Source organism: Etheostoma cragini, chromosome 13, assembly GCF_013103735.1.
Source record: "Etheostoma cragini isolate CJK2018 chromosome 13, CSU_Ecrag_1.0, whole genome shotgun sequence".
Classification (NCBI taxonomy): domain Eukaryota; kingdom Metazoa; phylum Chordata; class Actinopteri; order Perciformes; family Percidae; genus Etheostoma; species Etheostoma cragini.
In genome coordinates this window covers 1,254,546-1,282,086 of record NC_048419.1, presented here as the reverse complement: position 1 = coordinate 1,282,086, position 27,541 = coordinate 1,254,546, and the positions used below count along the sequence as shown (strand labels likewise).

At 41.7% G+C, this 27,541-nt stretch overlaps 2 protein-coding genes across 10 annotated transcripts in view; one reads left to right on the top strand and one right to left on the bottom strand.

Moving 5' to 3' along the window:
- p2rx1 (purinergic receptor P2X, ligand-gated ion channel, 1) overlaps positions 1 to 27,541 on the top strand; it is a 39,515-nt gene that overhangs the window by 9,824 nt on the left and 2,150 nt on the right. For 2 of the 8 annotated variants that reach the window (XR_004659068.1, XR_004659065.1), the window contains exons 7-15: positions 278 to 419; positions 601 to 746; positions 2,450 to 2,540; positions 2,639 to 2,704; positions 2,787 to 2,882; positions 4,040 to 4,129; positions 4,512 to 4,556; positions 4,643 to 4,713; positions 19,099 to 19,118. Coding sequence is in view for 2 of the 8 variants with exons in the window: in XM_034890053.1 (XP_034745944.1) it covers positions 278 to 419; positions 601 to 746; positions 2,450 to 2,540; positions 2,639 to 2,704; positions 2,787 to 2,882; positions 4,040 to 4,129; positions 4,512 to 4,547; positions 4,643 to 4,648 (673 nt within the window). In the remaining 6 variants the exon portion in view is untranslated. Of the gene's footprint in view, positions 1 to 277; positions 420 to 600; positions 747 to 2,449; positions 2,541 to 2,638; positions 2,705 to 2,786; positions 2,883 to 4,039; positions 4,130 to 4,511; positions 4,557 to 4,642; positions 4,720 to 19,098; positions 19,119 to 27,541 lie in introns of those variants that run through there. The other 6 variants (XR_004659066.1, XR_004659067.1, XR_004659069.1 and 3 more) reach the window with 6 other exon arrangements.
- Positions 10,346 to 27,541, bottom strand: part of camkk1a (calcium/calmodulin-dependent protein kinase kinase 1, alpha a) — a 51,795-nt gene continuing 34,599 nt past the window's right edge. Inside the window, exons 6-17 of one of the 2 annotated variants that reach the window (XM_034890051.1) lie at positions 27,283 to 27,416; positions 23,820 to 23,856; positions 23,447 to 23,468; positions 22,097 to 22,185; positions 19,385 to 19,584; positions 17,865 to 17,918; positions 17,477 to 17,550; positions 15,516 to 15,603; positions 14,130 to 14,258; positions 12,957 to 13,060; positions 11,140 to 11,187; positions 10,346 to 10,832 (exon numbers count right to left, since the gene is read on the bottom strand). In XM_034890051.1, the coding sequence (XP_034745942.1) occupies positions 10,763 to 10,832; positions 11,140 to 11,187; positions 12,957 to 13,060; positions 14,130 to 14,258; positions 15,516 to 15,603; positions 17,477 to 17,550; positions 17,865 to 17,918; positions 19,385 to 19,584; positions 22,097 to 22,185; positions 23,447 to 23,468; positions 23,820 to 23,856; positions 27,283 to 27,416 (1,049 nt within the window). In that variant the 3' untranslated portion in view covers positions 10,346 to 10,762. The remainder of the gene's footprint in view (positions 10,833 to 11,139; positions 11,188 to 12,956; positions 13,061 to 14,129; positions 14,259 to 15,515; positions 15,604 to 17,476; positions 17,551 to 17,864; positions 17,919 to 19,384; positions 19,585 to 22,096; positions 22,186 to 23,446; positions 23,469 to 23,819; positions 23,857 to 27,282; positions 27,417 to 27,541) is intronic. The other variant, XM_034890052.1, reaches the window with a different exon arrangement.

Here is a 27,541-nt window from a genome sequence, read left to right as displayed (position 1 = left end):
AATATCATTTTTTTTAAATCCATTTCAGTCATTTTCTAGATGGTTTTGGGCCTTTAAATGTGCAAAATAGTAAATCTCAGGTCATCAATCAACAATATTTGTGGACTTGATAGGAAATGATAGGAAACCAAGCAGAAATCCTACACAGCGTGGCACCTTATCTGATTAGGCTAAAGGCAAATAGTTGAATCTAACATGAGGTCATATTGTTTTCGTGGACACTAAAACAGCTCTATTTATTACTCTATTTTTTCATAATGACCAATTCTGCTTTCAGGAGTAACCTGGTGGAGAATATTGATAACTCATACATCAGCAAATGCCTTTATGATCCGACGGATGCTCCACTGTGTCCCATCTTCCGACTGGGAGACATAGTTAAACTGTCTGGCTTCAAATTCGAAACGATAGCCAGAGTGGTAAGTCAGCTGATCTTTATTCAACGCTGAATGGAAGTGGTTGCTTGTTCAGGTGGAGAGGCAGACGTGTGTTCCATCCAGTCACAGCTGCACATGTGTTGTCTGTTGCTGTCTTGTTTCCTTTGCTTCTCGTGCTATTATGAAGACTTTTATTGTGTCTTATGTGCTTGTGTCCTGACAGGGAGGGGCCATTGGTATTGTGGTCGACTGGACATGTAACCTAGATGTGGATATAAAACACTGTAAACCAAAGTACACCTTCCACGGTCTGTACGGGAACGCGGCCGAGACAGACCAAGCCAGAGCGTCAGTTGGCTACAACTTCAGGTGTGTGAATAACAGTGACTGGACATAGACTCCGGTGGTTTTACACCGCAGAGACACTTACATGATAGGCTACGCTTATTTTAGGACATATTTACTTATACGTATTGTCTTTCTTACCAAGAGTTAAGATTAATACCACTCCTAAATGTGTGCGTTATGTACAGCATGGAGCTGGAGCCAGCAGCCGGGTGTCTTAGATTAGCATAACAACTGGGAACAGAGGAAACAGGAAGCTGTTTTTTTTTCCTTATCTAATTCGAGGGTCTGAGAACAGAGAGGGCTGCGTCCTGCACAGACTGTAAAGCCCTTTGAGGCAAATTTATGATATGCAATATTAGGCTATACTATATTTAATTAAATGGACTTCAGTTCCACACAGTCTTTGGAAAATAAAGTGAGCAATAAGTATTGAACATGCAGAGATGGTTCTGCAAAATAGTCTTGGGAAGGAACTTTTTAGGTGGAACATTTGCACCCTGCAAAAGAAAACCCATACTGTAAAATATTAAATAAAGTGTTCACATTATACAGTAATGTGAGCTATCTAAATTAGCTGGAGACATAATTAAAGGTAATTTGCTCTTGCCAGTGTATGTCCGTGTGTAGAGCTATCCCACCAACGCCCCTGAAGACAAACGTATTCTTTGTAAATCTTATCGTTATCCCTGAAAGACAAGCAGGCCTTGTCACCCGCAGCAAGGGATGTTAAGAACGGCAAAAAACAAGAGAGCCAAAGAGGGGCAAAGCCTGATCCTGGACATGTACTTCCAATTTAGACTGAGCTACGCTAGCTATTTCCCCGTTTGCAGATATAATGTAAAGCTAAGCTAATGCCTACTTGCTGTAGCTTCATGTTTAAGAAGTGTATTTTTGATAGAGGTGATAATGTAATGCTCTGAAGTCATTGGGTCTGGTAATTTCCTGTTCCAGTGGGTTTAATCTGCATTAACTGCCTGACAAACAGCAACAAAATACTGCAGATGGAAACTGCTTCTTTCATGTTGACATACTGTCAACATGTCCAGTACTCACTGCTCTAGTCAAGTCCATTTAATTAAATACAGTGTAGCCTAATATCACATGTCATAATTTTACCTCAAAGGGCTTAACAGTCTGTGCAGGGTGGAGCACTCTCTGGTCTTAGAACCTAGAAGTTAAAAACCTGAAGAAGAGATTCTTCTCCATGGACAGACAGACATGCAGTAGAAGACCAACGTACGTAGTAGATTTCCGATTAGAATTAGGTTGACAAAAGACAAATATCCTAATCCTAATAAATTCCGGTGCAATGTTATCCCAGCAGTTCCTTGGGCATGATTCATCATAAAGCAGAATATGGCCGTCACATCTGCACACAGGAAATAAACGTATGGATTCTAAAGATAGTCATGTGCTCATACAGACATCCATGGGAGATTATTTAGGTAGTGCTAATTGGCTTTAGGTAGTATTGACAGCAATTGGATTGGATGTTTTCAAGACCTTACTATTATTAGTACCATTTATATTAGTAAGAATTCTTTACATTGTGAAGGTTTAACCCCCTAGGTTTTGCAGTAGTGCATTCCATGGGAGAAACATGCTCTTATTCAAGATCCTAAGCAATATAATCTCAAACAGATATAGGGAACATGTGGGAAACGTGAATATTTACACATCCTATGGAACGTATTGTATACTTCCCATGGCTGCCTGTTTTGTAGGTATGCCAAGCATTATATGGAGGACCATGAACAGAAGAGAACCCTTCTCAAAGTGTTCGGGATCAGGTTCGACATCATTGTGCAGTCGCTGGTGAGTTCTATATGTGAAGATTTTTACTCAAATCAAATTTTGACTTGACAAAAATAGTCAACCGGAATTTTGGATCATTGGCACTCTGTCCTTCACAGGCAAGAAAGTTTGATATCATCCCAACCCTGACAGCTATCGGCTCGGGAGTGGGCATCTTCGGGGTGGTACGGTGCAGTCCACAGTACCTGCAATAATGAAGTATTGTCTGAATACTTTGGACATTAACTAGTAATTCTGGTTTCACAGGCAACCGTAGTATGTGACTTGGTGCTGCTCTATTTGCTGCCGAAGAGAGAATTTTACAAGAACATGAAATTTAAATACACCGACTCTCATGTACAGGTGAGCTCTGCTGTATGACACCCAGAAATGATAATGTGATGTCACTTCTGTGTGACGTAAGTTCAGTTTGAACACAAGATGGCAGCAGAGAAAACAACAGTCCAGACAGTTCACGTCGTTATCTGCACTAGGGCGATCCTTTTCAATGTCGATTCATCTGTTGCTCAGTTTCTCGCTAATGAATTAGCTGTGTGGCCGAATGATGTCAGAACATGGTGAAAAATGTCAATCAGCGTTTGCCAAAGACAAAGATGGCGTCCTCAAATGTCTTGTTTTTGTCACAACTCAAAGAAGTTTAACTTTTCTTTATTAAAAATGATCTAAAATCCTCCCTGCCCACAAGGACATAAAGTCACCGCCAATTATTTATGTTACTGTTACTATCAGATTCTATTATCTCAGAATTTAAATTTATATATATATATAAAATTTAAATCATATATTATTGAACAAATATTTATACAATATTATACATGACAAAAGTGCTGATGTTACTATTTATTGATTACAATTTGTTTAATTTTTTTATTCTTGTCTATTTTTGTTCATTATGTATTTATCTCAGTTATTATTATCATCTCTGCCACATCCCACACTACTTTGGTTCACCAAACATTTACACACACCATACCGGCCATCTATTCACTAAAACCAGGGAGACGTCTCACTCTGGATCTAAAACAGAGAACTAATCACACAGGGTGAAAACACGATCTGCAGCAATGAGCAGTACAACAAAAATATGGTGTTTTTAGACAATTAAACCATGTAAACCTATTCTGGTACAACCTCAAAATACCATTATGACCCTGAAAATGAGCAGAATGTGGGCGCTTTAACAAATTCTCCAAACCATTAACATAATGGTTGGCAATTAATTTAATAGTTGACAAGTAATCGATAAATCAAATCATCTTCGCAGCTCTAATCTGAAGATTTTGGAGGCATTTCGAGTCAAAACTAGAAAACCCCACGAGCACACGGGAGCAATAACCTTCAGATTAATACTGTGTTAATACCCATGACACAGACAGGGCAGGGGCATCTACAGGTCAGCCATTTATCTGATAGAAGATAAACTCCTCCCCACATACTGTACATTCCCAGACGGTTTACCTTCTCTAACTGAATCAAGCAGATCGTTTTTGTATTTACAGCCTGACAGCGAGTCGCTTGGTATAGAAACAAGCGTCTATTACACCTTTGAAGCGAATACAAGACAAGTCCAAGGCACTTGCCAATCCATTGTGAGTGCATAGAGAAGTCTAGAGCCGTGGATCCCAAAGTGGGGGCTGGGGACTCCATGGGTCCTTGAGGGGGTTTGCAGGGTGTCTGTAGCAAAGAGGGGAATCATTCATTTTCTCTATGACTACATCCAAAAGTAATACACTGGCCATAATGTAGGACTGTTTTGGTCATGGGTTTCATATACGTGCTGTGATGAAGCCTCTAAAAGCAAAAAAAAATGGAAACAAATCTCATTAATGGGTCAAATTTGTAACAGTTTAGGGGTGAAAGTTTGGGAACCGCTGGTCTAGACAGTAGAGTAGAGTAGATTTATTTATTTCCATGCACTCTATTGTGTGATGATGTTAATATGTGCTGTGGATTTGACTTTTTATCCTGCAGGACCCTGATTCAGAGGCATGCAGCACGGAGACGGAGGTATGCAAAGTAAGAGATTTATATATTTCTGTAACATTAAAGCCTTTCTGCTTTGGTTTTTAGGATGGCTAATGATGTATCTGTTATTCCTGTAGAAATGACATGGGAGCAACATTTTAAGGTACTTTGAAGGACTACTGAACTGGGACCCTGCAATAGAAGACCCACACACGACTCAGGATTGAAAGGACAGTCTAAGAGCAGCATCTTCTACCAACATGTCCCCTCTCTTGCAGCACCCCTGAGTGACTGGGACTAACTCCTGCTGTTGTATGTAGAACTTTAGCGTAGCGCCGCTGTTTGTGTACTTTTTTGGGTGTAGCTCGGTTTGCTTTTGTTCAGTTTGGGTGTAACCTCCAGATCCTCCATTCCGGTGCAGGTGAAAGAACACTTTCTGGCACTTCAGTGCGTTGTGTGTACACAATTCATCCAGTAGCTCTGTCGCTGTCTTTGTCAAAGTAACACAAAGATAACATGTTCAATCTGCCAGTGTCTGAATGATTCTTCCCCCGTGTGGACCATGTGATTGGCAATAAATTCAATAAATTGATGTACAGACATATTACTGCTTTTTGTCTTGTCTGTCAGTGCAAACAGGAATACAGGCAACATATCAAAATTAATTCAGCTTTTCTTTTTTATTGTCTTTGATTATGTCTAGGTGTACAAAATGCATGCAAAAAATAGCTTCTGTATATATCTTGGTACATATTTACATCGTAACAACTGCATTCTGTAGGGATGTGCCATGCTTCTGCTTTTGTATGCCGAGGCGAGGGAGTACGTTCAGAGAAATGCACAAAAGACAACGCGAGACAGCAGGCGTCTTCAACACACACATCCGGCACACAGCTGAGATCCAATCATCCCTGACTGAACATTAAGCACAAGCACACTCCCGCAGTCCTCCTTTGGATACAACTATGACCTGAAATCATGAGAAATTATTCCTGACACTCACGCAACTGCTCCCTTGGATTATTCTTCTGTGTTTCACGACAGTGACAACACTAAGTTAGAAAGCATTTAAAGCTAGCAAAGCTCCGCCATGGAAGCACAAGTTAAAATTTGTAGTTAGCATGTGTCTGGACCAAGATCTGCATTAAAAACATGAATAGGGAATATATCTATTTCAATGCACTGTGTGCTGTAGAATTTAGCAGCATCGATCAGGGTTGATGCATTACATGCAGATGCCATTTAAGTACAGTTGCAGTTGTGCGTTTGCATTATGACTGTTTGTTCACAAAAACTAAAAAAAGACAGGTGAATTTAGTGAATATTGGCTACCATTTGTAGGAGTGGTTTTGCTGAACGTTTTTTTTTTTTTTTTTAAATGGCGGGAAATCTCTGTCGGTGGAAAGAAGTGAGGCCTTTAGGGATTGATTGACACATTCCAGACTAAGGAATTCAGAAAAAAACCAACTGGATCAGGAACTCCAACATTACATCTTTCTGACTGGCCCCGCCGCGATGTGATCCGCACCATCAGTTCTTCCTCAACCCACTGGCTGCTTTGCTACCAAATGTTATTGAAATCTGTTTAGAAGCTGTGGATAAATGCTTCAAACTAACAGAATAATTAACAGGAGGGAAAACATAACCTTTGCAGAGGTGATAATTAACATAAAATTAGTTGAATTAGTGGCAGCTGAGCGGCAGGAAGAGACTGACAATGATTGGAGAATTAAATGTTTCATCTTCGAGGGCGGCTACCCATCACTGTCTCTCTCGATCTTGAACACAAAGCTGCTCATTCAAGCTGTAACCAGGGGGGGGGGGGGGGGGGGGGGGGGGTGACAGTGTTTTAAGCGTTATGCATCATGTCAGCAGTCCCATATCCCAGTTACACACCATTCAACCACTCTGTTGTTGGATAGGTTCATGCATCTTGTTACGGTAGTTGTTACAGCGTTGTGACAAAGACAGGAGAGTAAGATACTGATAACATGTTTTTTTGTTTATCAAAAATTCTTAAGAACCAATCAGCAATGCTGTGACATTCAGATTGGTATGAAAAGCACAGGAAACGGCGACAGACGATACACAGCAAGCGTGGTTCACAGATGGACCACAGGTGGTTTTCCTTGATCACTGTACAATGTTACATGGCTGGCAGGTACCAGTGGTGTTATATGTGATCTCAATAACTTTATTATGCAAGTGGAAAAGTGCAATTATTTAAATATAAACAGTATTTCAATAATAATAACAATAATAGATAAAAAATGAGCGGCCTCCTCCGACAGCCGGCCAATAATGCACCGATGATAAAGACGACAACAACAATATTGTACCTGACACCGACAAACACACACATGTAAAGCTGGCGACATGCTCATTAGAATGTGGTGAGAGCTCAGCCATTTTAAAGCTAATACGCAGGACAAGAGGGAATCTGCAGACGCAGAATTTGGCTGAATTTTCTGCGGATTGTAAACAGACAACCAATTGAGGAGTATGGGGGCGGGCCCCGACAGTACCTAGGTAAGGACTACTAGCCAGTCAGAAGCAGAGTATGAGGGCCCTGACAGTACCTAGGTAAGGACTACTAGCCAGTCAGAAGCAGAGTATGCTGACAGTACCTAGGTAAGGACTACTAGCCAGTCAGAAGCAGAGTATGAGGCCCCTGACAGTACCTAGGTAAGGACTACTAGCCAGTCAGAAGCAGAGTATGAGGGCCCTGACGGTACCTAGGTAAGGACTACTAGCCAGTCAGAAGCAGAGTGTGAGGGTGTGCCATGCTAGCAGCTAGGCGAGCATTATAACGTGTGTTCCAAAGTGACGCACGTTAGTCACAGAAGTAAAGGCTGGACTACAACACAGCTGTTTGGAGCAATTTGTGAACAGTGTTTTCTGTTGGAGATGGTAAGTCCCTTTGGGGGGGAGGGGACTTTGGGCTTTTTCACTTTGAAAACCTGTAACGTGTACAAAAAGATATATACACAAAAAGAGGAAAAAGCACAAAATGAGCACTTATAAGAATTCCACTTGATTTCAGACTGCATATACATTTTAGACAACTTCATTCATTTATCCTGTACAAACGACCAACTCTTTTACTGAACAATTAAATACAGATACAGTATAAAGCTTTACAATCCTCAGCACCCCCGATAATCTACGGGCCCCTGCCTGTGGGAACACAGCGGCTCATTAACAGGAGGTGGACATGCGTTCCCGTTGGGATTCAATGAAGGATACTAAGGGAAGATTAATGGAGGGACTGCAAAGAGCTGCACTCGCCCGACTGGGGACAGCGCTCAAGTCTTGATGTTGGCAGCCTGGGCCTGATCATGACACTAAGAAGTCCTTTTCACTGCCGTTCTAATGATCAGAGAACTCTCTCAGCCAAACACGCTTTCTCTCACAGGGCAACGACCCGGCCCGGCAAAACAGGAGGAAAGCCATCTAAAGGGAGTTAAAGAAACATTCATCTGAGGCTGCAAACAAAGATCTCACGTCACTGATAAACAGTTTTCTTTTTCATTCATCACCAACAAAGTGATCTCGCAGGGTCAGAATGCTAACTGACTAGCTTACCTAGCACACTTACTACTCTACAAACATGTATTACTAGTTGGACCTTTCAAAGTTAGTTTAACAATCCTTTGTTATTCAAATTATTATAATTATTCCAAACTTTGAACGTGAGTTGCTATAATCTAATTTAAATTTTACAGATATACTGTAATATATTTATAAAATACACATGGTTCCACAACAGACAGATTCAGAGAGAGATTTAAGACAAACTTAAAAGGCTAATATTGATTTATAGTGATTTATAATATCGGCTTGGTTTATGTGACATGCCTGGGTCTTGGTAGGGTTAACGTTCAGTGTCGGGGGGGGGAAATAAATCCCTTAAAACAGAGGGAAGCAGGGATCGCTGTCCTCTGTTTTGCAAAGCACACCTGTAAGGTCCCCTGTGCACACCTGAACACCTGATTCCCTTTATCTCATCCTGCTAGGGAATACGGAAATATAAATTTGGGGTGGTAGAAAAAAAAAGATCTGCTCTTCCAAAAAGTCCCATTATCCTCCCCTCAGCACAAAGGAAACTTATATAAGCCTCCCCCTTAATAAAAATGTGTATACAGTCCCTGAGCCTGGATAACTGATTCAATTTCTTCTGTAAGAGCACTCACTGATGTTTATCTTAGACAATAAGATTCTTCATGCCTTCAACTCAGCTCTGCATCAACGAGTGTTGTATAATAACACATTCTAATTTGTAGGGGGAATTATTGAAGGTAGAGGCCATCGGACGAGTTCACAGTGTATTACAATCGCCATCAAACAACGTACACTTCATAATTCTTCAATTTCTGCCGCAATTACTTCATCAAAGAGCACTGAATGACGTTAAAGTGTCAATTAACGGCGTTTGTACCCTGCTTGGTACCTCCTCGACTCGACTTTTTGGTTTTCCGTTATGAAAAAAAGTCCCTGGTACCGTCTTCTTTTTGTTGGTACCCCCTCAGTCGAGGTTCCAAGCGAGCTGAGGCGATACAAAAAGGGGATTTGAAAACCTGCTGATTGGTCGGAGAGAATCCCCACTAATCGCTGCAGACTGCTGATTGGTCGGAGAGAATCCTCACTAATCGCTGCAGACTGCGGATTGGTCGGAGAGAATCCTCACTAATCGCTGCAGACTGCGGATTGGTCGGAGAGAATCCTCACTAATCGCTGCAGACTGCTGATTGGTCGGAGAGAATCCTCACTAATCGCTGCAGACTGCTGATTGGTCACAGAGAATCCTCACTAATCGCTGCAGACTGCGGATTGGTCACAGAGAATCCTCACTAATCGTTGCAGACTGCGGATTGGTTGGAGAGAATCCTCACTAATCGCTGCGGACTGCTGATTGGTCGGAGAGAATCCCCACTAATCGCTGCGGACTGCTGATTGGTCGGAGAGAATCCTCACTAATCGCTGCAGACTGCTGATTGGTCGGAGAGAATACTCCCTAATCGCTGCAGACTGCGGATTGGTCGGAGAGAATCCCCACTAATCGCTGCGGACTGCTGATTGGTCGGAGAGAATCCCCACTAATCGCTGCAGACTGCTGATTGGTCGGAGAGAATCCTTCCTAATCGCTGCAGACTGCGGATTGGTCGGAGAGAATCCTCCCTAATCGCTGCAGACTGCTGATTGGACAGCCTCCAGCTTCTTTTGAAACTTATTTGTCTTCTGGCTAAGGCAACACACCGAGAATCAAAAACAAACACACCTTCCACGTTGTGTGTGTGTCGTGTTATGTCCCGGCAGTTTGTTGCTATGACGACCAGCCACGCTGGCCTCACCCACTAATCTGCAACAGAGCAAGGAGGACGGAGAACCGCAGCCGAGTGGAGGCGAGCAGGTACCATTAATGGAAAGACAGACTAATAACGAGCAGGAGAGGAAGTAACAGAAAGAATTACACATTACACATGATGTGGTCCTTCCTGTGTGACCAGCCTCAGACAGATGACTTCCTTTCCTTCCTGTCAACAAGTTCAACAAGTCAGGCCAGCACAGGAAGGACTTGGACCTTCATCACCGAGCTCCAAAGTCAAAGCTGATGAGGAAGGGGGGCTGCGAGACGGTACCTGATAAATAATGGAAAACAAAGCACTGGAGGTCTCCGAGAGACAACATAGTCTCACCTACATGATGAAATCTGGGAGGAGGATTCTCTTCGCCTGACTGGGACAGGCCAGTCTGAGGATGAGGTCTGACTATTCATCCATGCACACGGGTAAAAAACAACAAAAACAAAATAAAAAAATCTGACTTTGGCAGTCCCCCCCCCCCCACACACATTTCAGTGTAATGCCAGCTGACAAACATGTTCGTGCCGTTCTTCCGCAACAATAATTTAAACTGTCGATGATCCAGAAGTTCAGCAGAGTTCCTCTTATCGGTTCACTGATGCCAGTCACAACAGTGAGCAACATGGTCGATCATTAGTGCCCAGGGACTGCGCGTTAGAGAAGGGAATTGTGGGGAATGGGGATCAAGAAAGAAACTTGAAGGATGAAAAAAAACTAAGCAAGTCCAAGCTTCTAAGTCTGAATATACACGCCCGTCTCTCCAGTGAATAGAGTGATACGTCTGTAGTGAGTCACTGATTTAAAGGATGAGGGGGTGGGCACACTGTGGCTCAAGCAAATGAATGGATGGAGTGTGAGACAAAGCTCTGTTGACGGGAGGAGTGTCGTTAAGACTCAAGAGGGCTCGTCTTCATGCAGGTCCTCCAGCTCTCCGTCTCTGGGTCCGTCTCCTGTGCTGCTCTTTCTGGAAGAAGACATAAAAAGACAAAGAGAGAGAAAGCACTCATCTCAATATCTGAAGGACATTACTGTTAAGCTTGTGCTCAACTCCCCCCCCCCTTTTTTTTTCTTGCATGGTAAATGTTTAAGACACGATGTAACACAGGTTTAGATGACAGCAGCAGGGAGATGGGACAACTCTCTGAGATGACAGCTGGGGGAGGGTAATGCTGCTCCATCACTTGGCATGATGGGACTGAGCGAGAGTTGGGGGGGGGGGGGGGCTGAGATGATGATGTTGGACAGACAGCGCAAAGTGCACAAAGTGTTACCTGAGAGAGGGGTGAAGTTTAAAAGTGGGCCGGAAGGGCCACGAGTCCCTGCAGCAAAGTGGGAGAAAAGATGGAAAAGTCACAGGAGAGAGGGAAAAGTTGGCCTCCGGGGGTGAAGGGCGTGGTCGCAGGTGGAGAGGACTCCCCCCCCCCACCAATAGCAGGGCCAAGATGACCAGTTTGCATATGTTTTTGTAATCCATACCAATATAAATTGAATCTTTTCAGACTTTGACTGTTTGGACCAAACAGGCAAGTTTAAAAAGATCATCTCGTTGTCTTGTTTTTACATTTTTACAAGGGTCTCTCCACCAATTTTACAAATCAAGTTTAGCTTACTCATTATGGGGACTACGACTCTGTACAAACTGTTTTCATGACGTCTTCTTGTGGCTCTAAAGGAGCTTTGTCAACTCTGAGAAACTAATCCTGGTGATGTCAGAGTGATGTCATCAGGGTGTCGTAGCTTGGACTCGGAAACTGGCAAATCTTTGACAGAAAGCCTCTGCTACAAACAGGTAATTATAAAAAAACAAAAAAGCTTGACCCACACTTTGGACTGAAAGTCAGGATATATGGCGTCCCTGATTTTGACCAAAGGATATAATAATCATCTGCATTAGTCAGATCAGGCTGTAGCCTAGTTAGCCATTGTTATCAATACCAGATGATAAACGGCATTATGCTTTAATTTAAAAGTCGGACTACAGGGGGCATTCCAGCTGACATTTTCAACTGGGAACTAGAAAACTCCAACTTCCCAGTTGAACAGGAACGCAACAGGAACCCTGTAGAATTTTCAAGTAGAAAGTTTTGTCTCTCAAACGCAGCCCATGTTGTTGTTATCATATATATATATTATTGTGTCTAAAAAAAAAGTGGTTGAAACAGATAACATGCTAGACGTACACCATACGGTTGCTGTTGTAGGCTCTCCCCCCATTAGTCAACAAGGTTTATCATTTGTGTTGACATGCAGCTCAAGAACCAGAAACTATGAGCAAATGTACACACTGAACAGTCCAATTCAGGGCTTCTGTGAGCTGGAGATGTACACAGCCGAGGGTTTCCCCATTATCCAGCAGGGGGCAGTGTTGTTTCAAACTCCCTACACATCCTCTGAAAACACCTTCACCTTGGCATCTGTCTGACTGCAGAGAGTAACAGGGGAAACCTTGGCCTAGATAGAGGAGAAATCATCTCACACAACCCTCACAATGTGACATTAGAGTCTCCTCCACGTTCAGCACTACAGTGGCCCGTCTCCACAACTAAATCACCAGGACACATAACACAGATTACTGCCCCAAAGGGTCCTGCAGTCCTGCAGGGGAGGGCTACAGATGCACCAATTTACCCTTGGCTGTACTGAATATGTTTGAACTGCACAATGGGATAAGAAGATTGGTCATTTCCCCCGTGATGCATGTGATCCATGCAGCAGGATATCCAAGGTCAGCCCGAGGACTGGTAGATCTGTATCATTCTCAGTCACTCTGAATCCCTCTACTCCTAAAAGCAACACACAAACACACTTATAAAAGCTGGAAGCTCTGCTGCATACAATGAAAGAATGAATCATGGTGCTATGGCAACCCAAAGCAGCAGCTGCTGCAGGAGTGAATGCCAGTTAACCCGATACAGCGGAGAAAGGAGACAGGTGTGAAGTACGGTAGGTCAGTCTCAAGCAATCCCTGCAATAAGAACTAGCCTTAGCTCTTCATGGCTGAGATATGTATCTCTATATAATATATAAGTGTACAATGGAGATCAGGGAATGGGGGACGCCCAGGCAGCTGGACTGTGTGTGGGCTTACATGAGCAGGCTGCCAGGTGCAGACATGGACCTCTCCTCTTTCCTGCTCGGACACTCAAAGGGGTTCCCGAAGGAGCGCTTCCTCAGCATGGCTCTTACCAAAATCTGAAAAACATTCACAAACACGGGGCTGTTACAAAGATGTGAAAAAGCTCTCATTTTGTGTTTTGAGCCTGTGGTTCTGCACAGAGAATCCAGTATATGGACATATTGTAAGACTTGCACGCAGGTGTTAAAACAAACCAGAATATCGGAGTTCTAATGGTGAGGTTGACAGTAGTAGTTATTTATGTCTACGGCATATGTGGTATTGACGAGTGGGAGGGTGGGGGTGTTCAGGAAGGGAGGAGAAATGTTTATGTTGTAAATTCTGTTTTGTATTTTGCTTGCAGAAAAAAACAGTTAATCAAGGGGAGTTATTTTTTTGCCATGAATCTCAAAGGTAACGCTCGGAACATGTTTTTAACAGCACAGGAAGAAACCTCCCAGTTAGCTGAGTGTACGTAGCAATCTGGTCAGAGACCTGGATTTTAATAAGGTGGCGGATAATTTTGCAAAGAAACCAGTTTTGGAAATGCATGTTCCTTTATTTCTAAATACTTAAAATGCAGATATATATGCTGTCACTTTGGTTGTGAGAATATCCTTTATTTGTGTACATGTATAACTGGATAACGTGTGCTATAGATCCATGGATCAATGAAATTAATAAATTCAATTCCCTTTATGAGGCGCTTCAACACTCACTATGTGAGCTTGAGCATTTATAACACAAGAGCGTTTATGAAGCCAGATGTTATACAATCTGATTACCCCATTCAAGGAAGGTATTCCTTTGCAGTGGGTGTTATGGTTTGTGTGAATAATAAAGTTTTACCCTTACCGCTTTGTAAAAATGATAATAAACCATAAGAAAAGCTTTAACAGTGCAGGGCTAGACAATATTCAGACTTTTTTTAAATTTATTTCAGAGTAGAAAATCGAGGGGCAACCTCGTCCTTGGTTGCCTTCTGAAATGTAAAATCACTTTTTTGTTGTATTTTGTTGCAATTCTGGTTAACAGGGGACTACAGATGTACTCTTAGAGTGTCACCTTTCTTGGAAAAGATGAGCGTAAATGTATCAATTTGATAGAAAAGTGCTGTGTGAACGGAGGACACTCAGGGTTCCTTACCACTGCAGAGAGGCTGGGAACAAACTTGACTGAATTCTGGATTTCCTCCTCTGTCACCTCCACCACAGAGCAGTGCTCCTCCTCCAGAGGCAAAGGATCAGTGCCTCTCTGGGTCACCCACTGGTCCATCTGAACACGCATACAGACACATGGAACACACACTTACTGCAACTACGATCCACAGAAGGGTGCATCTTCATAGGAAGCCTGCCACTCATTGTTCATCTATGTGTATTTTTTAATGTGTAAAACATACTAAAGGATGACTTTAGTTTTTATTTGGTTTTGGTCTTTTTGACGTTAAAAAAACATTTTGAAAATCTCCAGACCTGCAGTTTAAAATGTCAGCTGACATCCTAGTGCAGTCACGTGCTAGTCGTGAAGCTCTGGAGATGACTACAATGCCTTGCTGCTTTGTTGGAAACTCAAACTCCAGACATAATTATAGACATGATCGACATCAAAAATGATGTTTCTGCCCAAAATTATAATTCAGGAAGTTCACTTATCTTCAACATCCCAGTCAAAAATACGACAGAAGATCTTCCACCATTTCAAATCGGTGGGCATCAAAAGACATGAAAATGAAAAAGTAAATTACAAAAATGTTACCTACCTAAAGCAACTTAAAACATAAGAAATGGGGTGGTGATGGCGCAGTTGATATAACACATGTCTCTAGTGGGGGAGACCAGGGTTTGATTCCCACTGCGATACACCAGCCACTGAGTCCCTGAGCAAGACACTTAACCCCTAGGTGCCCCAGAGGCGTGCGACCTCTGACATGTACAACAAAGGTAAGTTGCTTTGGATAAAAGTGTCAACTAAATGACATGTATTAGAAGAAAGGCAAGGATTTTTTCTGTACTATGACTTGAATTTATAAATCAAAAGGTATGTAACTTAAAATTATAGGCAGTGTGAGAGTATGTGTGTGTGTGTGTGTGTGTGGTTGCACACAGGCTTATGCATGATGCCTAATTATCTCTTCTTCCATAAACACAAACAGAGTCTCTGGTGAGAGAATGACTCACTGACTCATGATTGGATTGTGTCATCGACATACGGGGGGGGGGGGGGATTGGGGACTGACATCTGTCCATGGCTGGTCCAGGACCTTCCCCTGACTCAGTTTTAATGCTGTCCCTGATGGGAACAAACAGGTTTCATCATGTCCTGGTGCAACACAATATGTGGACTGAACCCTACTGAATGCACCCCAGTGAGGTCAGAGTCTTCTGAGCCAATCACAAGAGAGAAAAACACAGTCATGTTGTGTCATGAAGAATGACATCCTCGACGTGCTCAAGGTGGCTGCCGGTCATCCTGACCAATAAGTAACTAACCCCGTGGTCTCCCTTCCATCCTCCGTGGTCTCTGTGTTACCTTGATTTCAGGCAGGGTGATCCTGGTGTCTGGGTTCTTGTCCAGCATACGCAAGACCAGAGTCCGCAGCTCTTCACTGATCTGAGGTCTGCACCAAACACAAAATAATGACAAAAGACAATGACAAAACTATTTGAGATTCAGCTACTTTGTTTCCTGCCTTCTGTTGACCTTTCAAATAAAAATAACTAAATATAAAGTACACTACAACAGCATTTATACGTTTATATGTCCATGTTTTTTGGGGACAGTCCTCTTTTTTTGGTGGCCTCTCCCCGGGAATGTACCTGTTTTTTTTTTTTTTTCATGTGCTTACCGCACATTAAAAAAAGGCCACAAACCCCAAACAAAGTGTATTATTTATTTTAATGTCAGGAAAGACCGTAGAACCGAGTTGACATTGAATGCGTTGGATTTACCTACAGAGAGGGCGGCCAGACCATCGATGTGGGGTAGGACCCTCCAATCCCTGTCACAATCTACTTGGATCTAATCAACCCCAATATTAATAATCATAGCGAGCCCCACGGCATGGTAAAGGGCTATTTGACTGACCCCTCTCCCACTCGTCTGGAGAAGGAATGGCTTTACTGAGGCGCTCTGCAGGGACCTGCACACATATTAGTAGACAGTGGCTCAATCAGAAAGGGGGCTAATCAGTCAGAAGAGAATTTTTTGCCTTAATCAGCTGCCAGTGGGGAGTAAAGAGAGAAGTGAGGATGAAAAGGAAGAGAGATGGAGGGGGCAGAAATACAGAGTAAGTCAATGTATTATTCCAAGCAAAGTTTGTGGGATAAGATACAAAAAAAAGAAAAGATATTAATGTGGATCTGTTAACCAAAGTGTCTCATCTAAGTGAAAATCTGTCTCTTTAAGCCTTTCTCCCAACAAAGGTCTGCTCTGACTGGTCAGCTCTTCTGGGTCTTCTGCATCTGCTCTTTTGGCGTTTTTGCAGTGTCACTGCATCCGGGGAATGACTGTAACGGCATCTTCTACCTATATATAGTGTGGTTGTGACATCACAACCGTACAGGAGTCCTGACGGCTCGTTTGAAGCCACAGTTAGTGAACACTGGCTGTGTGCATTTCTCTGTGAATTGAGCGTTTTGATACTTTCACAGTACTTCAACCTGTTTTATAATTAAAATAGACCTGAAAGTCTTACTTTTAACAATATGGGACCTCTCACTTTTAACAATATGGGACCTTTAAATGAGCTACTATAAGTGAAGTCAAAGCTCTAATATACTTAAAACAATGAGATCAAATCTGTGATATCAACAATAACTACGTTTACCATCATCCCAACACACTACACACCTAGAGAATAATGGCCCTATCAGTGGTGACAACAAGGTGCTGCTAACTGTCATTGAATGGCACAGATTGGAGATGATTGCATTAGGTGAAGCGATACTCGAGACTCCGAAGAAGGGTGATGTCGGATAAACAAGCTTCCTCCACAATCACTGAGTATCTTGAGCCCCCTGGGGGAAAACAATTATCATTAACAATTTGACACCCTGTCCTTACACACACACACCATTTTCCCACTCTACAACCTCCACAACCCCTTCCCCCTTGCTGCGCTCCCTCAGTCTATCACCACTGCCAGCTTCTTCCTATCTCTTGTTCTCTCTCTGTCTTTTCAGTGTTATTCACTCCAGAAGACTTCCACATTAACCTTTTAGTCAAATTGAAGACAGTGGCTTGTACTGTATGTGTCCAGGCCACTGACGCCCTGTTTGCTTTTTCAATGCATGTTTGGATCACATGGTGACATTAACTGTATGCTGGCCCTCTCTGCTGTGACAAGCTATTCATATTTTTGCGGGTGCAATTTGTGACTTAAAAAAGAAATGATTTTGCGACCGAGACACATTGTAAGAGGTGGCTGGAGCATCCCTGCCATCCCTTTTAATAAAGTCGAGGAGAGGGAAGGAAACGGGAGGGGGACTTACGTTTCTGGGAAATCCACAAGCTTGGTCCTTATCTTATTGTGCAAAGCCAATATGTACTCGTCAATAAAAGGGCACTGCAGGTGGAGCAAAGGAAAAGCAAAAAAACAAGGAATGTAAATGCAATTATTACTGTGCCAGAGAACATCGGTATCCCTAAGGACAAATAAGAAAAATAACAATAGCAGTAATCAGCTTCTAACGTTTATTAAAATAAATGATGCCACCAGACGATTGTTGTATCTACCATAGGAAATAAGGGATAGATAATATTACTATTAAACACCACTGGGTTCTATGAACAAGCATTGGAGGCTGGGACATAAACACTTCTCCCAGCATTCACTGCTACCTTTTGTGGACCAGATAAACAGAAAATGTGCACACTTGCCTTCCCGAAGACGAAACAGTAGAGAGTGACTCCCATGGCCCAAACATCCAGCGCCTTGAACAAAGTGCCAGAAGTGACATTAAATGTGACATAATGGCCAACAGAAAAAAATAAAGAACATGCATTTAGGAACACCCTGTAGCCATCCAAACACTTCACTTGTACAAACAAAAATGGTCAGTGACCTAAATAAATGCAGACTTCCTTCAGTGATTTATTGGACGTTTTAGATCATCTTATTTTTTTGGGGACGTCTACAGGCAGATACCCTGGAGATGGATGTGTGTGATCAGGTAACAGAGACAATGCAACAAATCATCAGGCTTCTCTCTTTCTTTCTCTCTCTCTCTCTGGACGAATAGCTAAGCTAGCAATCCATTTATATTCCTTGATAGATATAAAATGATAAAACCAGCCCTTTGAACCAGCCTAATCTCTCAAACTGCCATAGATATTTGCTTTCAGACACAGTGCTGTATGACTAACATGTTCTAATGGCCTGATGTACTTCTGGGACTGACAACAGAGGGGGGGGGGGGGGGGGGGGGGGGGGGGGGGGGGGGGGGGGGGGGGGGGGTTTAAGTGAAACAAGTGTCACATATTGAATATTTCACTGCTGATTCACACCCAAGTCACAAACGTTAGGTCTCAAGTGGACAGAAAAGCTCTCTACTCTCTAATACAAGACTCATCAGAGAATAAGTGGCCAACACGACTGCATATTTTCTTCATGCACTTGAACGGCTCTGACGTCCTTTCTGTCTGCAACCAAATATTCTATTCTGGCCCATCTTTTGTGGACATGCGAGGTCCTTCCAATCCATGGGTGATAACCACTTGAGGAAGGAACATAACATGTGCCTCTACAATGTTGGATAAGAATTGGATTTCAGGGTTGAGAAGGGAGAAGGGAAGGGAGCGTTCTTGGCTGCTAATTGTTCCTAAATAAACGAGTAGGGTTGATTCACAAGCCTTAACAAATCCTTCATACTGCTGGAATTATAGAAGAATTACGTCAATCGTTGTCTTTGATTTGTAATAAAACAAAAGTAGGCTTTGTGACTGATTAGGTTTCAAATAATGTGGATTTATTGTAAAGGCAGGTCATTGCTTGACTGCAAAAGTAGAAAGAAAAAGAGTATAATGATGTGAAACATTCATAAATCAATATCAGGGTATGTAAACTGATAGCCTTATTCCATTTGACTGTATTACTGGCTTCCTTGTTATTTGTTCCAACACACACACACACACACACACACACGCACGCACGCACGCACGCACGCACGCACGCACGCACGCACGCACGAAAAGACATTGACAATTTGCTCCTCGGATGAGCAGCCTGGCAACTGTCTGAAAGCTCATCTTGGATTAATGGTTTTCATATTTCAATCATGGGTTTAGGCTTTGACGGACAACTGCAGCTGCTGTAACTAGGAGTTCAAATTTATGCACCCTCACAGAATGAATGAATGAATGAATGAATAAATGAATGAATGAATGCAGGGTTAACTCACTTTCCCACTGAAGCTCTTTCGCGCGTCTGAAAGGGTTTCTGGGGCCATAAAGGCAGGAGTGCCAGCAGTGCTGGACAGCAAAGCATCGTTGCCCTCAAACTGGTTGCTGACCCCAAAGTCTGCTATCTTCACATGGCCATCGTCCCCCAGTAGCAAGTTAGAAGGCTTGATGTCCCGGTGGACAATCTTCTGGTAGTGCACTGGGAATAAGAGGAAGTCATTTGTCAGATCTTTGGAACTGTGACCTCTAAGCTGCCACAAACAAGACAAACATCATCCACATGATTTTGTTATTCTTGAGCACTTTGAAAACTATATTTTTTCTTGAGAGTGGCGCTGAAGAAAAGCTAAAGCGAAAGAAGAATGTTGTTGTTGAAGTGGTAAGATTTTTTACAATGCCAGGGAAAGTGAGCCATTTGTTTTTGAGATACTGTGTCATGAAGCAAGATGATGCCATACAGAGTCAGAAAACACTTAAGAAATCCCGCTGTGAGGAACACATCCACAGAGGGCTCAATCTGGCCATCAGCTGCAAATATATCTCGCAGGAAATCAGTTTGTTTCCAAGTGTTGGACAAACACACCAGCTAACGGGCCGCTATCCATCTAGTGTCCCCCATAATATGGACATATACACAACAAAAACATTTGGTGTCAATCATACATCAAAACAAATTGATATAAAATATAGAAATATATAAAATGCATGAAGGTGCATGTAAGTCCCGGATTGCAAAATTACTTTTTATATGTATGTGTCAAAAATCATCATTATGGCAGTTGGGTACCTACGTTCATCTAAGACTGAGAGTTAAGTACATGTCTAAGCTTTAACTCTTAATGTAACAGCCCTCTGGAGCCAAGCGCTGGAACCTTTGCTGATTGGATAAGTGGTCCCTTCTTGTCTAAGGAGGTCTTATTAAAACAAAAGGCACATGACTTATTATAAGCCTAAACAATTATACATAGTTAGCAGCACTAATAGCACTGAAATTAAAAAAAACAATGCCAATGATCTACAGATTACTGTTTACTTATCTCTATAATGTAGGCTAATTCAGGTTTTAGAAGACATGCTACACTCACATTTTGACAAATGTCATTAAAGTTTTGGAGAAAATCAGACAATAAAAAGGGGTTTATTATGGTCTTAAAGTCTTACAGGCTTCATAATCAAGGTCTCGGCCTTTAAGCGTCCAATATTTATTAAGTTGTATGCAATATACAAATTTAACTGAAAAATTGGGATTTTTTTTTGTAAGTTATTCAACCTCAGCTCACTATGAAATGTTATTACAGAAAAATGACTGGGATTATTAAAAATTAAACTTGGTGGACGGGTGTAGCATAAGCCAAGGAGTGGAGCCCAATCACAGGGTGGATGCACTTATTCGTTTTTGTGCTGCATTCACAAAAAGAAAAAAGAAGAGTTTCTTAGAAATTTGTATTTTAAAATTCCCCAATCACAAATCACCAGTCACACTTAAATGTCAAGCCGTTTATTCTCTCAGGTCACATTTTATGATTCCATTTTTCATTTCATGTCACTTTAATGACCTTGGTTAGTTACCGCACTCAATTTCTTTGTGTGGGTGTGTATGTGTGTGTGTATATATATATATATATATATATATATATATATATATATATATATATATATATATATATATATATATATCAAAGCTTTCTGCCAATTACATACCCCAGGCCTGTTAAGCTAGCAAGTTCAACAACGGCTATCACATTTAGCCTGTTAGCACCTGTTAGCAAGAGTCCTCCTTTGATCTATTTAGCTTAGCAAAGCTGCATGCTACCTACCTAACTGGCTAACTAACTAGCTATGAGCTTGGCTTATTACTCAGAAAGTGAAAAGACAGTGTGTGACAATGGCAGCAGCTAGCAAGTTCATTTAAAGTTTCCTTTACCACATTTTGGTTAACCAAAGTGTACTGCCTTTACATGTCATTTTCCTTTAAAAGAAATGCATGACTGGCATGTGGTGGTTTCTACGAGGACCTGTAGTCTTATTTTCAAGATGGACCTCGCAGCTCTGTGAGAGGCAGCATTGATCCTTAATCGTTAGGCTCATAGCCTGGGGAAATAGTACAGTAAATGAGGACACAGCTTTCACTGATCAGAGGCTTTATACTGATGATGGGGACAGCACAAATCTATAGCCAGACACCAGGGGGCATGGCAATAGAGGGCCAAGAACACTTTGTTCTTTAAGATAAAAAAAAAAAAACTGCTTCCATATGATGTCTTTACTGAGACAGCGCACTGTTGTAAAGCACAGTGGTCCAAATGTTTCTGCTTTTAAATTTGAGTATCAAAATGGGCACAATAGGGAGGGATATCTGTAGAAATGGAATATCCAATGCTTTCCTGGCCACTAAAAACACCCCCAAACTGCATGTTGCTCTTAAGGGGAAGTGAGTTCCCCAAGAATGAATAGCTAAAAAAGCACAAATGGCTGGGTTGGGAACTATTTCAAATATACACATTTGGATTGTTTAGAAATGACCTTACATCCCAAAGGCAATAAATTACTGTGCTCATGCACGTCTCTGTGTGGGTCGGAGCCCCAAAGGCACGGGGAGGGGTTAGATGGAGCCCTAATAAGATGCTAAACTTTCAAATCTTGTTAGCTTTTTAACATTACCAACCCCGCCTTTAAACGCATCACAGCTCTGTTCTGCGTGGGATACTTACGGTACTCAATGCCCAGGATGATGTCTCTGAAGTATAACCTCGCCTGCTCTTCTGAAAAAGGATTGTCTGAGGGCACTTCCATCACTGGACTACACATCCACGCAGGCAGTGTAGGAAACAAACACACAGGCAGACAAATCTACAGATTACGTTCGTCAGTTGTTTCAGAATTAGCACAGGATGTTGCAAATGTGAAGACATTAAAGTGTGAGCAGTGCTCTAAGATGCACCTCAGTGAGAGTTTTAGTTGTTCCCGAAGAAAAGAAAAAACACGTCCTTGTAGCTAACTGAAGTGTTTTCTTGTGTAAAAAGACACTTTTCGTTTGTGTAGTGCTTATAATTGTTAAATAGAAGGAGGTAAAATTAAGTCTTATCATCTTTCAAGTAATTAACAGATCATTTAGTCCGTACATTGTCATGAGAAATGAAAAAAATGCCCATAACAATTTCCCAGAGCCCAAGGTAACATCTTCAAATAGTTTGAGTCCAAATCAAACTATTTGACATTCAAAGTACAATTAGAAACAAAACAAAACAAAAAATCAAAAATGTATTTACTTAATAAACAACTTGAATGACTGATCAGTTATCAAAAGTGTGCGCATAAGTAGTATTAGTATTTGACATAGTACTATAGTTGCAATACATATTCTAGTCACAAAAACTATCACAGTAGTAATATTAGATTTTAATAACACTTTTCTTTGTGGTACAAATATAAGTACAGAAGTTAGAAGTGGTAGAATGAGCTGTAATAGTACAGTATGGGCAGTATTAGTAGCACTAGCTGTAGCAGTAAAAGTAAGTATGAAAGAAGTATAAAAAAGAGTTATAATTTATCTGATACCTATATATTTTATAATAATAAGACATATTAATAGCTGTATAAATCAGCTCAGCTGCCTGTAATCTTTCTCCCAGGGCCAACCTAAGATCTAACACCTTCTCTCATCATGAAAAAGTTAAACAAATGGAACAAAAAGGTATACATAAGTTATTTATGCACGTACTGGGTGTGAAATGACACTCCCACCTAGTCGCTTAGATCAACCAAAGGTCTCAGATCATTAGATCATCACGTTTTTGATGTGGCGTAGGAAGGAACAGCTCAGGCATCAGGACGTCAAACATTTACACAAATTACTGCCACTGGCAATAAGTGTGAAAACCTAAGAACATTATGAATCCCTTTGAAGCCTGGCAAGGAACAAACACCCGCACAGTGTCAGCTTAAAGTACTGAAGGAAGGAGAACGGTGCAGAGATGGAGGCAGGGATGAAGAAATGAGGAGGGGATGGTAGAGGAGGATGAGTCTTAAATTATTTAAAAAAAAAGAGGGTTTCTACTCACCCCTTAGGCATCAGCTCAAACACTGTCAGGGAAAGGAAAGGGAAGGAAATAGGAACACGTAAGACCAAACAATACCCTGCCACGGAGGGGACACCCCAGCATCACACCGTTATTATAACTGGGTCACATTATAGACATAAAGAGTTTGACATTTCACACTAACACAGGAACCCGAACTGTGACCTGCCACTGCTGATGGAAGATATCTGCATAATGTGTGAGCCTGGAAGCCGTGTGAAAGGACGAGAGAGAGGATCTGAATTATGAATAAGTCATATGAGCACTTTTGGGGGCATATGTGCCAGGCCCCAAAGGCTAAGAGAGGGCAAAAGTAGAGCGAATGATTTGGACAAAGTAAATATGTTCTGCATACCCATGTGAAGGTTGTCCTCCGCTGGATCATCCAGCACCTGTAACATTAACATAATCATCATGAATGGAGATGTTCCACTTGAAAACCTGGGTACGGAACATTTGGCTGTGAACAGTATAATAACTAACTGCTTGTCTGGATCATTTGAAAAAACTACTGGAAGTAAGCATTTAATGAGCAGAGTTCTAAGAGTAAATTGTGGTGACAGTGCCCTTGATACTTGTTGAAAATATAAGAGACTTCAGATACAGTATTAGGGGACCACTAAGGTCTATATAAAAGAGACTTCAGATACAGTATTAGGGACCACTAAGGTCTATATAAAGAGACTTCAGATACAGTATTAGGGACCACTAAGGTCTATATAAAGAGACTTCAGATACAGTATTAGGGACCACTAAGGTCTTTATAAAAGAGACTTCAGATACAGTATTAGGGGACCACTAAGGTCTTTATAAAAGAGACTTCAGATACAGTATTAGGGACCACTAAGGTCTTTATTAAAGAGACTTCAGATACAGTATTAGGGACCACTAAGGTCTTTATTAAAGAGACTTCAGATACAGTATTGAAAGTTCGACAAATACATAAATAAAAGAAAGGCTCGGTTGGGGCTGAAACCTCAAGTTTGAATTACACAGTCTACATTAGCCGCCACTAGCATAAGAAACGTGAATCTCCCACCCAAACTGTATGTGGTTATGTTGAATTGTGGGTAAAATTTCACAAGGAAGAAGAACGTAAAAAAAAGCGTAAAAAAACAATATCTCGGATTCTGCTGCACTGACTTTAATCCTTTTTCATTTAAATGTCCATTAGGAGTCTGACAATATTATATAGCAGTGCAATGCTAAATTTGGACATCCCGTCACTTAATATTGAGCTTTAGGGGAGATATAATGCTAGCAGCTCCCACAAACCCCGTAACACACAGTCCATCTGGAGCATCTGTTTGAATTCAACATCCTGGGGAATGTCTTTTTCACCAACTAAAGGTAAACTTCTGCCCAGGAACCAGAGTAGTGGAAACAAAGGGAAGGAAATCTTCTCTAAAGCTACAGGACGTTAGTTTTAACACGCCATGAAACAGTCAATAGGTAAATGTTTGCTCATCCTGTCTTAAATAAATACGGTTCTTTTTGCACCGTGCATCGCTTTTCTTTCTTTGTTCTAAGTAAAGACACAAAGCTATAAATGGTAAATGAACTGTTGTGTGCAAAGTGCAAACCATTAGTAGCCTACTACTCTTATTTGTAGCTGTTGAATGCAGTGCCTAGGATGCATTTAAAGGCTATCTTGATTTATGGGGAAATTACATTAATTGAGTCTGGGACTTTAAAGTCCAATCTCACGACAACTGAAATGTCCTGGCAGGGTTGGGGTCTGTCTCTTTGTAGTGTCGCTTGGCCAGACCCTCTGCCAGACCCTCCTCCAAAGCACTCTGAAGGAGGGTCCGGCTTCTCCACACAGCATTCGGGGATGGAAGGGAACCGTGCTCTTGTGTAATGGCATCTCTTTAAACCAATCACAATCGGCATGGGCGGTGCTAAACTCCGCACAGAGCCGCTGCAAAATAGTCACGCAATAGGGAACTCCTATTGGACAGATCTGAGGACCAGGTAACCATAGTCCTCAGATTGGACAGATAGTCTAGCCAGCTGTCTGGATTTACCCTGCAGAGATCTGAGAAGCAGTTAACAATAGTCCACATAAATCCCTTGAATTTAAAAATCCAACACAAAGAAAGCGGAATGAAACTGAAAATATATTCATATGGCGGAATTTCCTTCAGAACCGGAGACATTCTGGAAGTGGACCGCGAACAACACAGACCAGTCTCTTCCCAACCATCTGTGACAAATGACCATATCCCTTTCATCAGTTTTAATCTGTTCCACTTGGCGTCGGCTTTGATGTTTCAAAAGTATATTTATAATTAGATGGACTGGACTGCAGTCTCAAAGGAATCAGTTGGAAGCCCATAATGAATATTATCTTGACCCGGGCACAGCCCATTTAACTGGATGAACAGAGAGAGATGGAGAGGAAGAAAGCAAGTTTTTCCATTCCCCACATATCTATGCCCATAATGAGAGTGCGGGAGGACATAGTGATGAGTGTGTGCAAGTGTGTGTCTTCACTGCTGAAGCGAGCACACAGGAGCAGAAGTACTGTTCATGGCTTTTACTTAAACATTTTACATTTCTGGCACACTCCACAGCCGAGCAAGCCAGACAACTTTCCTACTGACTGACTCCCTGAGCTTGAAACCCGACCACGACGGCGGTTCCCCCGCCATCTGCCCAAGATTGAAAACACCCTGAGGATATCGCGAGGGAGCGGCGGGCATCTTGATTCACGTCTAGGGAATCATCTTTCATAAACAACCGCCTCCGTAGAAAGTCTATCCATCTTCAAAACACCCCAACTCTACCCAAGTTTGAGAGTGTTGGCTGTTGTGAATATAAGAATCTAATTAGAGGGTGGGGGGGAGCTTTGGTTTTTCAAAATATATTACCTACACATTATAAAGGGTCCAGGAATAGAAGTGCGATAGCTGTGCTGGCAGGTAAAACTATCTAATTCACCACACCTGTTTCCTGGAAACATCCACCTTTATGATCCAACATTAACTGATGATGTCATAAATACAAAGCATGCGTCATGGATACACAGCGAGAAAGGTTATCTGAAGACACAGTGGTGAAGGAAAATCGTTACCACAATGGATGTCCACATACCAATATTAATACTATTATTAGAGTAACCGATATGTATTGGCATATTTTCCTATATCAATAACATTGCTATTTGTGCTAGTGATTTGAGCTATTTTTGCTAACCCTAAACACTGGCGTAATGTTTAAGAACACTACTGTAAAGTAGTGTATGGTAATGTTCTACAATGTGTAGTATTTCATGTACAGTCATTTTATTCCTGCATGAGGAGTTTGATTAAATTTTTAGCCAAGTATAAGAATGTGTGCTAGTGGATTAAAGGGCTATAGCTTTATTGTGTTGAATATCATGTTAATTCCCATTTATTATAAATAATGTTTTTTTTCTAGACCAAAGATGCACACAAATACAACCTCCTGCTGGTAGCATGTACACTTTTTGTCCAATGCTTAACCTTGATGTTAGGACCCTCTCTCATAACTTATTTGACCAGAATCGTAGACCTATCTGCTTTTTAGACAATAACAATTTAGATTTTCCAAAGGCCCACTCCTTACTATACCATCGAATACTTCAGAGAACACTGGATGATCTTTCATTAAGTTAACATTGACAGAAAAATTAAAATAGGTTATGAAAAAATACTACAATAAGTCCCAGCATGAATGCATGGGGAGGTCTGCTAGCTATAGGACTGATGCATTGGTTGTTCTTTGAATGCAAAGGCAGCGACCGCTTGTGGTTTTCTGTTTAATATAAAACCAAAAGATGGAAATCCTCTCACCTCCACCAGCTTGACAATGTTGACATGGTCCAGTTTTTTAAGAATGGCAATCTCTTGGTAGACCCTCTCCAGGGGTCCTAAGATTTTCGGCTGCTCTCCTTGGGCCGCTTTGGGTCCTCTTGGGGGAGGGCGACCTGCAGACCACCACACAAACCACACACGTGATCAATCATGACAAGGAGTCAGACACACATTTATCTCTACTCCACTCTCTGGCTCTGCGTTCAAATTTGAGCAACACACATGTACACAACATGAT